The sequence below is a fragment of the Arachis ipaensis genome, chromosome B8 (genome assembly GCF_059453495.1).
Source record: "Arachis ipaensis isolate K30076 ecotype BB chromosome B8, ASM5945349v1, whole genome shotgun sequence".
NCBI classification, from domain to species: Eukaryota; Viridiplantae; Streptophyta; class Magnoliopsida; order Fabales; family Fabaceae; genus Arachis; species Arachis ipaensis.
In genome coordinates this window covers 3691935-3708944 of record NC_142443.1, presented here as the reverse complement: position 1 = coordinate 3708944, position 17010 = coordinate 3691935, and the positions used below count along the sequence as shown (strand labels likewise).

The following is a 17010-nucleotide window of genomic DNA, read 5'->3' as shown; positions in this document are numbered from 1 at the left end:
ATATGAATTTATAAACTAAATCCAGGAAACAAATCTATGAAAACACCACTTATGTTATTTACTAATTGTTTTGGTATTATGTTTTTTATTTGCCAAATAACATACCACCCCACTTTTGTGATTATGCTAGTATAAGAAACTATTAAATACTCTGAGAAAGATGATTGTGACGTGTTGGCAGGGGAGCTTTTACCAAAAAGCATAACAAAGTTAAATAAGTCTTGTTTGTGAACCAAACAAGGGAATTGATAGAATGCTAAAAATTAGTTTTCAGCTTTTACAAAGGACATATTTGTTCAAGCAATTATGTTTGAATAATATTTTAGATACTTATGATTTTGTAATGATTTTATAATGGTCATCCTTTTAATTTTTTGTTAGACCTATAAATACTAATATGTTGTAAATATTTTGTTTTATCTAACTTTGATTCAATTCACAAAGAAAATAGAATGCAACTGTGATTCACACCTTGAACTGAATCAATGCTTATATATCAGTTACAAAGAAGCAATTCCAACTCCCATGACCAAAACCAACAATGCACACACGATAATAACAAACACTACATTAAAATATCTCGTCTTCCACTCAATTTCTGGGACTACATTTTGATGAATTTCTAACATGTCAACTCTACTTTGCAATTCCATCACTTTATGCTCCAAACCAGCAATGTTAGCAGCAAACATATGTGAAACATGACCAGCAGTCTCACAACCATCCATTGCAACATCCTCCAAATAATCATAATCCAAATTGATGTAAAATAATTGATCAACCCATGCAAAGAACTTGCAATGCGGTATTTTTTCCTGTTTATCACACAACGACATTATTCATTACCATTCATAGTACAAGATAAATTAGTAGAATCCCTAAAATTGATTACCTTATATAGTGGGCATCCAAAAAAAAGTCTACCCAGATTCTCTGGAGTCCTTGAAATGGAGATTATTGCATTCAAATCGCACAAGCATTTTGGGTGTTGCCCTTTCAAAAATTCAACTTTTTCTACTTTGCTATTTTCAGCGTGTTTGAGACCATTACCATTAGATCGACCATGTCTTCCTCCTCGGCGGCTCCATGAAGAAGTGCTTCCTTTGTTTGTCGCCATTGCAGTTGAAATAGGGTTTACAATGGAGCTTATGATTACACAGTTTCAGGCTTTCAGCAATGAAAAATTTCAAATTTATTTGCAACGAGAGGTTTGGAAGAGAACATCAAAACGACGTCATTCTTCACCAATGTGCAGGGACTATTTTGTCCTTTTCGCACACGTGGACACTTAAGTGCCACGTGTGCATCTGAACATGCCAACTTAGCAGTCTCCCTTGATGAGTCACGCCGGAAACTGGACTGAGGACTAATTTGTCCGCCGGAATAAATCTTAAAGAATTAATCTGTGTATTAATTTTTTTTGGGGACTAAAATGTCCGTTTTTAAAATTTTCGGAGGACTGATTTGGGTAATTACTCTAATATTTATTATGTTAGATGCGAACATTATTCAAAATAAACCGTTATATACCAGTGTTTGTGACGTTGTGTCCTGTAAAAATAGATCAAATCAGACAGCTCATTAAAAAGACAACCTTGACCTGGGACCCAGCTGCCAGTTTCGGAGCCGACCTTGGCGTCCACCAAAGAGAAGTTATTTCTAGTTATTATTAGTTTACTGCTGCACGTGGCTGCTTGTACAAGCCCATTTCCGTAGGTTGGATTTGGCTTCTGACTCTTATTGCACCCAAAATATCATGCGGCGTCAGTCACGAGCGAATTTTCGCCTTTCTTACGTTGATGAAATGTTAAAAACTCCTTATGCCCCCGGTGATGCGTGCCCTGGTTTGGTACTAATGCTGTGTCCTGTGTGTACTGTACTACTGTGTACTTTGCTTTGCTGAATATCCATACGCCGAAAAATAAATAATTAATATTACTTTTGGAATGCAAGATCTAGTTTAGTACAAACACGCCAGAAACATATTACATACCTTACATATTCCTGCCTCCTCCACAAGACTAACCACCCTTTTTCTTTTTTATCCTCTATACTCCCCAGAGAAAAAAATAATAATAAATGAATATATATTATTTGTGGAATTACATCTCAACAAATATGCTATTTACAGAACTTGGACTCTCCTAGTTAATAGCAGTAAGAGGGAGCCTGGAGTCTCTAACTGATTGCGCGGCTTCGTATGCCCCAATTTGTTTAACATCTCCATTTGCTTGTTTTGGAGATCTTGCATCCCAAAATGACTTCAATAGTTCGTCAAACGATGGGGTTCTTAGTTCTTCTATGGATGAAACGCTTGGCAAATTGAAAGGTCTCTTTCTTGGTGTTGAACAAGATGGTTCGTCCACCTGTTCGTCACAGGGTAATTAAGACATTTAGAAAAATTTGTACGCAGTAACAAGTAAATGTTGTCACTGTACTGTTTGTGAACTATAACATTACATATTATACGCTCTAATATACAAAAATATGTATGGCAAGTTCAACTCTCTTACCGTGTATTCATTGAGCAGACATTTGCCTGAATTTTCGGTTATCTCTACAATTCTGTGGTAATGACCGCCCTTCAGTTCTCTTAGATCTCCATAGCATGGGACGATCATGGAGTTCAGGTTCTCACAAGCTTCATGATCAAGTTGCAACGAATCTGCAAGTGCGGTATCAGTTGACATTTGCATATTGATCTATAAAGGGAATAAAATCATGGTAACTGAGGTATGAGACTAAAATACTGACCATCGATCGATAAGTTAATATCCTTGTTAGCTGTGCCTGCATCTTCGAGTGTTGTTGATACAGCACTTGAGAATTGGGTTCGTAGGCCTTGATTAGCTTCCATTCCTCGCCTAGCCAGAAAGTAATGGGGAAAAATAAAGCGTAACGTTAACAATATAGTTAATATATATTATTGTATTTTGATCATTTTGGTCTGAGTGGGCAAATCAAAGCCTACCTAATTATAGTATCCACTGAATCACCATTTCTCTTCTCCAAACTAACCAAGGACTCTTGAGCTTTTCTCCATTGTTGCGAACCTACTTTGGCCTTGTTGAGGCTGCAGTTGTATGTTCACCGTTAGACACAGTAAACAGAAGATAGATAATAAATGATTAGGAAAAATTGATGCATTGTTTATATACCAGGTTTGAAGAACCTCAACTAGGTGTTTCTTTCCAGATTCTACAGCAGAAGTATTCTCTTGGTAGTTTGATTCTGATTTTTCCATGTGAACTCTCCATTCTGCCTTGACAGATGAAGTGGAATCCTGCATGGTTAATGTTTCTTGCCGCAGCTGACTGGTTTTACTGTTTGCACTATCGCGAAGATCATTAACCGCCATTTGAACCTAGGAAAAATAAGAATAGGATGTTATCTTCAAGTGTTTGTGGGAGACTCTATAAGCCAAACTTGAAAATTCACATGTTCAGAAGCAATAGCTACCAGTTTTTTCTTTCTAGCATTTGAGGTTGCAAGCATTTCTGCCACTTTCTCCAATAGTTGTTTTTCCTCAAAAGCAGCACACTCCTACATTACCGAAGTTAAAAGATAAGACAAATTTGTGTTCTCTTCTTAAAAATAATATCCAATCATGATTTGTGTAATTATGAGAAAATACATAGTTGGTCACCTCAAACTTCTTTTCAAGCTCACATAATTTTTTATCATTATCAACTTGTGCTTCCTCCACTATTTGGGTCAGACTGGATGCATGCTTGTCTAAAGTTTCAAAGAAGTTCACCGTTATTTTAGACACTGCACGGTTAGTCTCAACTGCTCTAGCATGTGCCTGCATGCAACAGCAGAAAATTGAGCATCCTCAAAAATCAGAATGTCCAACTCAAAAGTGTGAACAACCCAAAAATTGCATACCTCCCGTTGTTGATTAGCATACGCAGTTAAATTGGCTTCTTGCTTGTGGAGACTACTTTGAAGATCGTTTAGTAGCGAATCAGCTTCTAAGGCAATTCCTTTAAAAAGCTGTAGCACAGAAATCAAGTTAAACATAGCAATAAAATCTGACTTTAGGTAGAATCAACTTCAACGAGTGAATAATAAATCGCTTACATCCTCCAAGGCAGAAGAATGCTTTGCTACTTCAGATTTCAAGTCTTCATAAGTTAACTGGTTATTTCCTTTAAGCTCCTCAGCCAAATCATCCAAAGCTTTAATGCCAGTGCCATACATGTTTTTCACCTTTGCTACCCTTATTCTAAGGTCTTCGGTAGCCTTCAAAAGCATACCAAAACGAAGTTAGTAAATCCGGAAAATTCTAGTTTTCTAACAAAGGTTTGTTTAAAAACTTTAAACCCACCGTTGCCTTTGTTGATACAAAAGACTGCATATCTTCCTCCATATCCTTTAGTTGCTTCTCTTGATGCATTACAGATTCTGACACTGTCTTGTGCAACACCTCAAGCTGTTGAGCTAACTGAGACTGGAATTTTTGGATAAGTATTCTATTTCCTTCTTCAATTTTATCCTTCCGCTCTATTGTTGGAAAAGAAAATTTATCGATAAATATGTCCCTCATGTCAGTGGTATGTACTTTATTCAATTCATTCCCAGAAAAGGAAAAAAGAAAAGAAAAGAAACTCTAGAGAATAATACTAACCAATTTTGGAAAATAGGTTTGTCACATCTGATGCAGCATTCTCAAGCTCAGCTCGTAGGTCAATTGCACGTTCCACAAGTGCCTTCTCTGAAAATATAAGAAAAGAATTGATAAAAAGATATAAAATGTAAGCATCTACTCACGCAAAATACTGAACTAGATTGCATTGGCATAAGATGGTATTCAACCAACTTGAAAATTTAACAATACTAGAGGAAGTTACACAAACGTAGGATTATAATTCACTAACCTGATTTTAAGAGATTTGATATCAGATATTCCTTTTCCTTAATTTTTGCATTTGCTTGTTTATGCCTTTCCTCTAGATCAAACAAGGACTGCTGAGTTTCTTCTAGACTTTTCTGAGAATACAGACACCAGAAGTAAGTTTAATTTGTGAACATATCAGCAGTTCAACACAAAAGAACGGAGTTATGCATGACCGAATTTACCTCAGTTCTTTCAAGTTTGTCACTTAATTCAGCAGTCAAATGTTGCTGAGAATGGTAGAGTTCTTGAAGCTCCACTAGTTGCTAATCACAAATCAGGGCACATCGTTATTTTAATTGCTAACTCAATAGCTATAAATGGAATAATCAATGACGGAGTACACACCTTATCTTTGGACTCTGCCTCTTGTTCCATGCGCTCTATCTTTTCAGCCATGGCCTATGGAACATAGATTAGGGATTAGCAATGCTGCCAAAGCTATCACAGTATTTCCAATTCAAATTAACATTAGAACACTCAAAGGAAACCTTCTTCTCTGCTTCTTCGTGAAGATATCGATCACGTGGTATATAGATTCCATTCTTCTCTCTAGCAGCATATACCTCTGGGTAACATAAATAAAAAAATTTTTAAAGGAAGAAACATCGAGGAAGATAAGTTTAACAATCTGAAAAGTGTAAACAGTAAACAACCTTGCTTCAGTCTGTCAATCTCGGAATACAAATCCTTGATCATTGCAGATTTCATCATTTTCTGATTAACCTGACAAAATAACCAACTCCAAATTGTTATATATGGTTTACTGTTGAAAACATCAAACTGATTCGTTGAAATATCAAAATGTTAACCGGAAAGAAGGAGCAGCAACTAAAAAAGTCACCTCTGGTTTGTTCTTTATATTCTTGGCACGATGTGCATAATCCAAGGTACTAAGGGTTTCTTCAAGACAGTGAATGGAAGGCGATATTGTGGCAATAATGCATGTCTTGGTTTTACCACCCAAGGAATCCCTCAACAATCTGGTTAATTTGCTATCCCTGATATAATAAAAGAAAGAAGGCCTGATTTAAAAGTAACCAAAATAATATGAATGACAATCGACTATATTAGTTGCAGCTGCTCATACCTATACGGAACGTGACCTGAGTGCTCAACAAGGGCGTTAATCACTCGACCTAGTGTAAGTAGACTTTTATTTATCTCCCCAGCCTCCCTTGCTCTACCCTGCAAGTATTGTTTTTCTTAGTGGAAGTTCAAAAGCTGTGAAATTTTGTTCTGTTCAGACACTAGAGAACAAGGCAGAGTCAATGCAGCAGATTAACACAATTTCTTAGAACACCAACAAAACTAATAATTAATGACAAAACTTATGCGAAAACAAACAGGATATCATGTAGCCACATGTTCCCACCCAAATCAGGCATAATCATATAATACCTCTCTTGCACCAGAACGAGAGATATTCTCAGAGCCTGCAAGGTCCACAAGATTTAGCTTTCCACATTTAATCATTTCTTCACCCTCCGGAGTACACTCCTTAATATGAATTGTGATTGAAAAAATGGAATGAGAACGGCTACTTTGTTTGTTAAGAAGAGTCTCAGCAGTACGCCTTTTTGCTGAACCTTTTTCCAATATCTTGTAAATTTCATTTGCAGTGCAAACAATCTCTTCCTCTAATCCTCTAACGAAGACACCCCCTTTCCCATCCTCCATTAGAGCGATAGGTTTTTTAGACTTATCATCTACAAATTTTACAGTCTCCTCAGGGGCCAAAAGATCCGTTATTTCCTCATTGTAAAGCTCTAAGAACGTTACTTTCATGTTGTACTCTGCATTCTGAGCCTCCAATATATCGAAAATCTGTTTCACAGCTCTGGGGATGACACCAGCATCACTCGGAAATTCGCCATTCTGCACCATGAAGAGCACAGAAGGAGAAATGGATTTCAATACAAAACGATTGAGCAGACGTAAAAAGCAGTTAAAACAGGGGAATATTGAATAACCTTCTTTCTAGCTCCTCCTTCCATTGTGTATGTCTTCCCCGTTCCCGTTTGACCATATGCAAAAATTGTGCAGTTATAACCCTCAAGTACTTCATACACAATCGGAGACACAGCCTGGTCATACAGTTCCTTCTGCTGAGAGGCAGGGCCAAACACCTACACTCCAAAGTAAACCAAATTCAAAATAACTGCAATTGCTGTTTAAATTACAGAAAGAAAGGAAAAAATAAATATTTAGAAGTTCTTTACTACCATGATCACGACCGATAAGATATAAGTTATTTCAAAATGCCAATGTGAAAGGGCTTTCAAAATCCAATTGATGAATGTTATTTTCTTCTAGAATTCTAAATTGAACCTCCACAAGTATTCTTATTCACTTTACTAGAAGATTCTCCACAAGATCACATATGTGCAATACAATTCGTGCACTTGAATAAATTGCAAGAAGGCACAAAACCTTGTCAAATGCGAAGGTTTTATCGATCTGTTTGTTGGCTATATTCTGCACAGCGGAAACCTCCCTTCTACCTTCATTGCAGGAAATCACAACAGGCGTATTCACCCTCATTTCATCTTCGTTCAACGGCCTGCAACAAACAAAACGAAAACAATCACATAACAATCCAGAGTTGCAAAAACAAGCTGAATCAGCTTAGCAGCGAGTGAGAGTCACCTGCATCGGAGGAGAACCTGCACATTGACGCCTTTGTCCTTGTCATTCTTATTGAAACTAGTTGAATTGGAATCCGCAGATCGCAGATCTCGCACTGCCTTGTCGCTGGAGCGAGGCGTGGATGGAGATATCGACACGAGTCCTCCTCCTCTTCTCTGCTGTGCATCCATGATCGGCGATGGAAGAGCGTGGAATGTGGATAGAGAATGAGGAAGAATCGGAATTGAAACGATAAAATGAGAAGCTTACAGTAGGAAGAGAACAAAGGAAGAAAAAAGTGCCGGCCTTCAAATGGAATTTCACGTGAGAATTCAGAAACCAGAAATCTTAGAGTCAAAGACTCTTTACACTATGCAACACAATATAATACAATCCGATATTGCTTAAGATAATAATTTCCGTCGATTTATAAATAATAATTAAATATATATTATGATTATGTAGTTAGTTGTCTTGATAGAGAGAGCGTGTGAGTGTGTGTCTTTTCTCGGGAGCTGGAAGAGAAAAGGTGCGTGTGACTGTGAGCGATCCAATTTTGGGTACTGACAGAGATAAACCAAATAAGTTACAAATTTCCGAACTCAAATAGAAAGCCGTTACGGCAATTCACGAGCAAAAATGGGCCCGGATAACGGCGTCCAAATGCCACCTTTCTACTTTCTCGTTTCATTCGACCGTTATAAACAACACAAGGTTAGCTTCCGTCAGTAACTTAAAAAACCCATCTTTTATTTTGTTTGAAAAATTTTGAAACCCTGCCTTTTTCGTAGGGTAAAAATTTACTGTGAGAGAAGTGCTAGGTAAACAATGATCATCTTGAATAACATGAACAACCATTAATCAAATAAAAATACATTACATTCTAATTTAATGCTACTAATTAAATTTAAGATTAATTTACTCTTTTAATCCTATTAATTCACATTATTCACACATTATTAAAAAATGTTGTTGTTTACCTATACTTTTTCATTCACTATTTAAGTATTTTTAACCAACTTGGGTTGATCAAGTGGTCAGCTCACTTGTCCGCTTAAATAGGTGTTAGGGATTCGAATTCCGTCTAGTGCATGCAGCAACCCATTGGCAAAGAATAATAAACAAATAAATAAGAGTATAAAGGTGAGAGTTCCTATTTATTATGAAGGAGGAACAAATTAAAGGTGGTTTCAATTAGCATATGACCAAGGACCCACTGCAAATTCTGCTGGTTTAATTTAAACAAAATATTATGGTCCGGGGACCTTGTCTACTCTTTGACTTTTGAGTTGATGTTTTAAAAGTGGAGTGATTTGCCTCTGATTTTTTATTATGAGTGTTGATGGGAAATATATCATGCACTATTTAAATATCTCCTGCTAGGTTCTAGCAAGCAAATCACATTTTTCAGGTGCTATCTGTTTTTAATATTTAGACTTTATATATTAGTGTTCCAGATTGCTGCAATTTTTGTTTTTCAAATAAAAAAGGTTCAAAGTACACCTAACAGTCTAACCTGAGATTCATTTGGAATTGACAAGGTACATGATTAGGAGATCTAATAGTGGATGGTTTTGACATGATTAGGAGATCTAATAGTGGATGGTTTTGATAATGCATCTTGAAAAGATACATAACATTTTTTAAAATTAATTTTTTAGTATATTAATAAGGTTTTTTTTTATTATTTTATTTTATTTTACAAAATAGAGTTATTACAAGTTTACAACTTAAAAAAAAAAAATAGCAGTAGTCACCCTAACCCTGTTTAGATAATGTTTATTTGTGGATACATAATAAAAGTAAGCAAAGTTGGTACCTGAATGGAACGGAAAATAATAAATAGAGTGATTTTTACGATTGAATATGATTTAGATATATAAAGAATGAAGAAAGAGGAGGAGTGTTGATAAGGAAAGAAGTAGAAGTTTGGTGGTTCAGAAAAGGAAGGCAAGGCAAGGCAAGGCAAGGTAGGGTATTTAGCATGGTGGTATAAGGTACCCCACCTTGATAATGATAAAGAATAAGGCACATGCTAGCCACTTGGTTCTTATGATTGTTATTACGATTCCTTTTTCTTCATTTTTATCTTTCTTATGTATAATTCTACAAACCTTGTCTTGTAGTTTTGATGCATGGCAGAATCCTATGACCATAAATAGGCTATATGAAACTTACACTGGATTTAAATTTAGTTAGTTATTAGTTTATTTGATATTTGATTGATTTGCTTTCTACATCTACTCATCTAATAACACCTTTTTGCTTTCTTTAACACTCCATACCATATATTATATGATGTTGTTACTTACGTCTTTGTTGGTATGCCCATCGTCTTCTACCCAAATATTAATTTTTCTAACGAAAAAAAAATTACAAAACTTTTTAAAGCAGGGACATGAAGTTTAAACTTGAAAGGAACTCTACTAAGATAATAAGGAATCTATCTGATTCTTGTTACTAGCTACCTCGGCCAAAACAAATAGATGACACAAGAACGAAGCAAAAGCTGCTTAAGTGCAACAGCTATGAAATTTCCACTTCGGGTGCAATTAACTTGGCAATTAAGTGCAAGTTACGGTTAGATAGTTCCTTATTATATTGGACCATATATAATTCATATTTATATAATATGTGTTATATGTTATTATAATGATATAATTAATCAAGAACGATAAGGTTGTGCCATTGACACTATTCCGTTCTGTAGTGATACGTTCGTGAGAATATTTATATACGTTGAAAATTTACTTCATCGATGTACGTACAATTTGGTTGTGGTCGTGAGAAATCATTGAAAACTAACATTGAAGCAAATAAGCAATCCATATTGGGATTTTTTTTTTTATGTTTTAATATTTGTGATACAATATATACAAAGATAACAAATATCAAATGAAAATTATTATTTCTGTATGTTCGATGACACTTATTTTTATATATTTATATAACTATATCGCTCATATCAAATGGGTGTAGTCATGAGATCAGACATAACTAACTTGGGAGATTAATTACAAAAATGTGTCCACTCAAAGTTATTGTGCTTTTCTAGTGTGCGTGATTTTTTTTTTCTGTGGAAATAATTTGTCATACAAGTATTCATCTCAAAAACTTAAATTAATAAAAAAATAATATAATCATTATGTTACGATGGGTAACCGGAGATTATTGGGTTGGATTAGTTTGGCTGGCCCAATCGTTAGAATGAGGAAGTATCCAAGCGGATTGATGATCCAAGGCCCCGTCCGACTTCGGTATGAGAGAATGGGGGGTGGTACCTGCAAAGATACTCCGATGCCAAAGTCAACAAAGGAAGCAAGACAAGTCTAGAGAGTATTGGACTTCTGAGATACCTGAGAAGTGTCAGTGTATTTATAATGGTGAACCCATAACCACCATTGGTGTAGTTCCGTTATTTATGGGGAGTAACCGTCCCTTTATCTTAGGGAGGTTAAGATATGACTCCAGGAAGTGGGTAGAGAGATTTTAGGGGCAGTTACTCATTTGAATGGGTGTTTATCTGCCAGCTAATCTTCGTCCCGACTTCTTTAGAGCAAGTCGTGGTAAGGACCGACTTCGTGGGGCGAAGGTCGGTGTATGGCGAGGCTCAATCCTTTGGATTGGACCTTTTGTTTGGACCTGGGCCTTATCATTGGGCCAGGGTATGAACAGTGCCCCTACTCAAGCCCAATTTCTTTTAGGACTTGGGTTCGAGTATTCTACTCGGGGTCGTAGCCGACTTGTTGGAGGACCGACGTGATGGTTTGGAACCGACGTGACTTTTCGTGACCTTTGATTTTCACAGTTACGTCTAATCAAACGTCGTGTCCGTTAGAGGTTTGCGTAGGGGTTGTCTTGGTAACGGTGCACCCATTAATGACTGCGTCCATTTTTACCATTATGCCCCTAACGTGTTTATAAATACGTTCCTTCTCTTTCGTTGCTTCGTTTCTGCGATTTTTCAAATTTTCTTCTCATCCGTTCGTGGAGCATTCCTCGTTTGAAGGCTTTCATTTTCCTCTACCTTATTTCCAGGCGAAGGTTAGTCTTTTTCTCCTTGTCTCTTTTATGAAATGCTTCTGTTTGCATGCCTTTACTTTAAAGAGAGGAGTTGACTTCGTAGGCTTTTTGTTTGATTCTGTATCCCCTTAGAGACCCTGTTCGTGATCTTTTTCCTTTTTCCTTTGTAGGTTTCGCTAATCCTTTTTAGGAAAAGAAAAATGACTTCCATAGAAACTCTTGCTCAGTGGGTCGATGTTACGGTCTTAGGAGAGGAACCTATGGTTGATACTGATTTTATCACTGACCTTCGCACTCGTCACCGGCTCTGCACCTCTGATGAGGATGAGCCAAAGTATGAACTGCTTGCCCCGGGTCCGGAAGACCGGGTTTGCTTTGGGAGGGCTTCAGAGGCAGCCCCTCATTTCTTTTATATGTACGAGAGCATGATCACCCGCCTGGGCGTTTTTCTCCCTTTCTCTGATTTTGAGATTGCTGTTTTACGTCACTGTCGTGTTGCACCTACCCAGCTTCACCCCAATTCATGGAGTTTTCTAAAAATTTATCAGTTTATCAGCCATGCCTTAGAATTTTCGACTTCTTTGAGGATTTTTTTCTTTCTTTTCCACATGACCAAGCCCTTCAGTGGGCAGAATAATAAGCAACAATGGGTATCCTTCCGAGCTATACAAGGTCGGAGGGTCTTTACCTTTTTTGATGAATCTTTCCATGACTTCAAAAATTATTTTTTCAAAGTTCAAGCCGTAGAGGGTCACCACCCCTTTTTCTTGGATGAGAATTCTTCTCCTCGCTTTCTCTTGTACTGGTTAGAGACTTCCCCCTGTGAGAAATATGGTTTGGAGGATCTGGATGAGGTGGAGGCAACCATTGTAGGGTTCCTCCGAGAAGTATGGGGGAGGGCCCCATATCTGGATACCAAAAAACTTCTCCAGGGGTCGTCGTCTTTTGTCCAGACACAACTAGGTAGCTTTTATCTACTTTGTTTCCGACTTGTTTCTACCGACTTGAAGTTTACCGACTTGTTTTACTAATTGTTTTCTTTTACAGAGATGGCGAGGAAGAATTCCAATGAGTCTTACCAGAGAGTCCAGGAGGCCAAGGCGAGGTCTCGCGCCAGAATCGGTGGTGCCAGGGTAACTAGCTCTCCTCTTCCTCTTCCTCCCCCTTCTTCCCAAAATTTGGAGACTCCTTCTCAACCCATTGTTATCTCCTCTTCGACTTCTTCTCAGCCGTCCCCTCCTCCCCGACCTTCCCCTGAGCCAGAGAAGAAGAAGCACAAGGCTTTAGAGTCTGGCTCTTCTTTTGAAGGTGAGGCTAAGGTGGATGCTCCTGCATTTATCCGAAAATTTATCTACCCCATACCCGTATAGGTATGGATGATGTTTCTATTCGGAACCACCTCACTATTCTGGCTGAGGAGAGCATCAGGGCGGCGGGGATTTGTGCCAAGTTCCTCGATATTTTTGAGAAGACTCCTCTTAGCTCTCTGGGTTCAACCTCTAGGGTTGAAGAGTTGGAGGGAAGGCTTCTCATATATCAGAAACATGAGAAGGAGTTGAAGAAGGAGGTCGCCAAATTGAAGGAGGAGAGGGATGACCTCCGAGAGAAGGAGAGCAAGTTACAAGCCCTATGTAACATGGAGGAGGGCTTGAGAAAGAAGGCGCAGGAGAGTTATCAGAGTTTATTTGAGGACCTTGTGGCTGTAAGGAGGGATTTGTTGAACTCTCGGACTGCCTACGCCGAGTTGGAGGACTCTATTGCTGAGGGGGCCGAGGAGGCCTGGAGGATTTTTAAGGAGCAGGTCGGAGTCCTTGATCCCGACCTGGATCTGTCTCCTTTGGATCTTGACAAGGTCATTATTGATGGTGCCATAGTTTATCCCCCAGCTCCCGAGGTCGTCACCGAGTCAGATTTGAAGACTCGAGGGCAGAGAATCATTGAGTCCCCTCCTCGTCCAAAGGATGTTCCGAGTTCCTCAAGACCTCACGGCACCTCTTCTCCGACTCCTATGGACACTTCTCTCCCTGGTCCTGATGGCGCTCCGACTTCTCTTCCCGACTCTGGTGGTGATCCGACTACTCCCTTTGGTCCTGGTGGTGATGCTCTTTAAAAATTTGTTATTTGTTGGCTATATGGGGGCCCGGCCTGTGGGTCCCCTCTTTTTTAAACTCTTTATATTTGTGGTGGTGGTATGTTGACATTGGCCTTTTGTGGCCGTAAACAAAAATATTTATAGTTGCCCTTTTTTTTTGGATAAGGGTTTTAAAAAATACCCTTTTTAGTATAAGGGTTTCAGCTACCTTTCTGTGTGCATGCTTTTCTGATTTTGATTTTTCGAAGTCCCCTTGATCTTTTCTAAAAACCTTTTCTTTGGCTTGTCTGTATTTCTGAGCTTTTTTGTTTTAAGGACTTTTAGGACATCTTTTAAGCTTTTTCTAGGCTTTTTTGATCCCTTTTTTATTATTCCTTATACTCAACTTTGTTTTATTGAGCTTTTATGGCTTAAGTTATTTTTGCGATGCGTTTTCTTTTCTACTCGGTTTTTCATTTCGACTTATGAGTCGGAATGTTTCCGAGTTTCTCACGATCAACTTTTATAACCTCTTTACACCGACTTGTACCTCGTCGTTTTATCCTGACGATCATCTAGGTCGGTTCATGGGATTTTCACATTTTGTCGAGCTTAAGTCGGCGCGTTTCGTAGAAAAGTAAACGATAGGGAATTTATAAGAGATATTGTAAAAAAGATCTTTATTTATTTGGGAAGGTACTTTACGGCTGCTAAGGGTTTAATGATCTATTCCCCCCTTAGCCTCTACTATGATGCCTCGTTAAAAATCCTTCTTCAGAAAAAACCCTTTAATTTTTGGGAAAAAATCGTGAAGTTGGGAAAAGAGTACATCAGGGAGTAGAGTTCGCTTTTAGCTATAGTACCTTTTCATGTTACAAGCATGCCACGACCTTGGTAGCTCGGTGTCGTTTAAGTCGGTCACTTTATAATAACCTTTTCCTAAGACCTCGCTAACTTGGTAGGGTCCTTTCCAATTAGCAGCGAGTTTTCCTTCCCCCGATTTGTTGACTCCTATATCGTTTCTGATCAAGACCAGATCGTTTAAGGCGAAACTTCTTCGACTGACTTTTTTGTTGTACCTGGTAGTCATCCTTTGTTTCAGCGCTGCTTCTCTTATCTGGGCTTGTTCTCGGACTTCGGGGAGCAATTCAAGCTCCTCTTTGTGCCCCTGTATGTTCCCGATTTCATCATGGAAAATCACTCTTGGGCTTTGCTCACTGATTTCCACTGGTATCATAGCTTCTACACCATAGACAAGTCAGAAGGGTGTTTCTCCAGTGACAAATTGGGGTGTCGTCCGATAAGCCCACAACACTTGGGGGAGCTCCTCTGTCCAGGCTCCTTTTGCATCTTGTAGTCTTTTCTTTAGTCCCACCAGTATGATTTTGTTAGCTGCCTCCGCTTGTCCATTTGCTTGTGGATGCTCCACCGAGGTGAACTGGTGTTTTATTTTCATACTGGTTACTAGGCTTCTGAAGGTGGAGTCGGTGAACTGGGTTCCATTATCTGTGGTAATGGAGTGAGGTATCCCATACCTTGTGATGATATTTTTGTAGAGGAACCTCCGACTTCTCTGGGCGGTGATGGTGGCCAATGGTTCTACTTCTATCCACTTTGTGAAGTAATCTATTCCCACGATCAAGTATTTGACTTGTCCTGGCGCCTGGGGAAAAGGACCTAACAAATACATTTCCCATTTTGCGAAGGGCCATGGAGAAGTTATACTAATGAGCTCCTCTGGGGGAGCCACGTGGAAATTTGCATGCATTTGGCAAGGTTGGCATTTTTTCACAAATTCTGTGGCATCTTTCTGCAAGGTCGGCCAATAAAATCCAGCTCGGATTACTTTTCTGGCTAGCGACCTGGCTCCGAGATGGTTTCCGCAGATCCCATTGTGGACCTCCTCTAGCACTTCAGTGGTCCTTGAGGTCGGTACGCACTTCAACAATGGCGTTGATATTCCTCTTTTATAAAGGATATTTTTCACCAGAGTGTAATATTGTGCTTCCTTCCAGATTTTCTTGGCCTCTTTTTCCTCTTTGGGGAGGATGTCAAATTTTAGGTATTCGACCAGAGGATTCATCCATCCGAGATTTAGCCCGGATACCTCAAGGACATCTTGTTTGCCCTCTGCTTTTACTACAGAGGGCTCTTGGAGAGTTTCCTGGATCAGGCTTCTATTATTCCCTCCTGGCTTAGTACTTGCTAACTTGGAGAGGGCGTCTGCTCTGCTATTGAGATCCCGAGTTATATGCTTAACCTCGGTTTCAGCAAAGTGCCCGAGGTATTCCAGAGTTTTTTCCAGGTATCTCTTCATGTTTGGGTCTTTGGCCTGATACTCTCCATTTATCTGGGAGGTCACCACCTGAGAGTCACTGTATATCATCACTTTTGTTGCACCGACTTTTTTGGCCAGCTTCAGTCCTGCAACCAGGGCTTCATATTCTGCCTGATTATTTGAAGCTGGGAATTCAAATTTGAGGGATACCTCTATTTGAGTTCCCCTTTCGTCGGCTAGTATTATGCCTGCACCGCTTTCTGTCTTGTTTGAGGATCCATCTACATAAAGTTCCCATGTAGTTGGCTTTTCCTCTTGATCTCCCGCGTATTCTGCTATGAAGTCGGTAAGGCATTGGGCTTTGATTGCTGTTCGAGTTTCATACTTCAAGTCGAACTCGGAGAGCTCTATTGCCCATTGAACCATTCTCCCTGCAACATCCGTCTTCTGGAGGATTTGCTTCATGGATTGGTTCGTCCGGACTTTTATTGTATGTGCTTGAAAGTAAGGCCATAGCCTTCGTGAGGCTATTACTAAGGAGTAGGCAAACTTTTCTAGTTTGTGGTACCTTAGCTCGGGGCCCTGTAGAACTTTGCTGATGAAGTAAACTGGATGCTGTCCGACCTCGTCCTCCCTTATCAGGGCTGATGCGACAGCTTTGTCTGCTACGGACAAATAAAGGACGAGGTCCTCCCCGACTAGAGGTCGGGTCAGTATTGGTGGTTGGCTCAAGAATCTTTTGAACTCCTGGAACGCTCCTTCGCATTCTGGAGTCCATTCAAACTAGCATCCCTTTCTTAATAAAGAAAACAGTGGAAGGGATTTTAGTGCCGATCCTGCTAAAAATCTGGAGAGGGCTGCAAGTCGGCCATTCAGTTGTTGAACCTCTCTCAAGCAAGTCGGGCTCTTCATTTCCAGGATAGCTTTACACTTATTGGGATTTGCTTCAATCCCTCTCTGTGTTAGCATAAATCCTAGGAATTTTCCGGCCTCCACTGCGAAGGTACACTTTGCGGGATTTAGCCTCATCCCGTGTAACCTTATGGTGTCAAATACTTGCGAGAGGTCTGCTAAGAGGTCGGCTTCTTCCTTGGTTTTTACTAGCATGTCGTC

At 39.1% G+C, this 17010-nt stretch overlaps 1 protein-coding gene across 1 annotated transcript; it reads right to left on the bottom strand.

The window, feature by feature from the left end:
• Positions 1-1922: 1922 nt before the first annotated feature.
• LOC107613367 (kinesin-like protein KIN-5D) lies at positions 1923-8077 on the bottom strand. The gene is made up of 22 exons (XM_088496780.1): positions 7547-8077; positions 7331-7460; positions 6871-7026; positions 6299-6775; positions 5988-6085; positions 5742-5898; positions 5554-5623; positions 5389-5465; positions 5246-5299; positions 5083-5163; positions 4881-4992; positions 4631-4717; positions 4331-4506; positions 4084-4245; positions 3889-3996; positions 3647-3805; positions 3460-3543; positions 3159-3364; positions 2972-3073; positions 2755-2864; positions 2514-2665; positions 1923-2366 (listed from the first exon to the last, which is right to left on the bottom strand). The coding sequence occupies exons 1-22, from the start codon at positions 7714-7716 to the stop codon at positions 2145-2147; spliced, it is 3150 nt and encodes a 1049-aa protein (XP_088352906.1). The 5' UTR covers positions 7717-8077; the 3' UTR covers positions 1923-2144.
• Positions 8078-17010: the final 8933 nt, after the last annotated feature.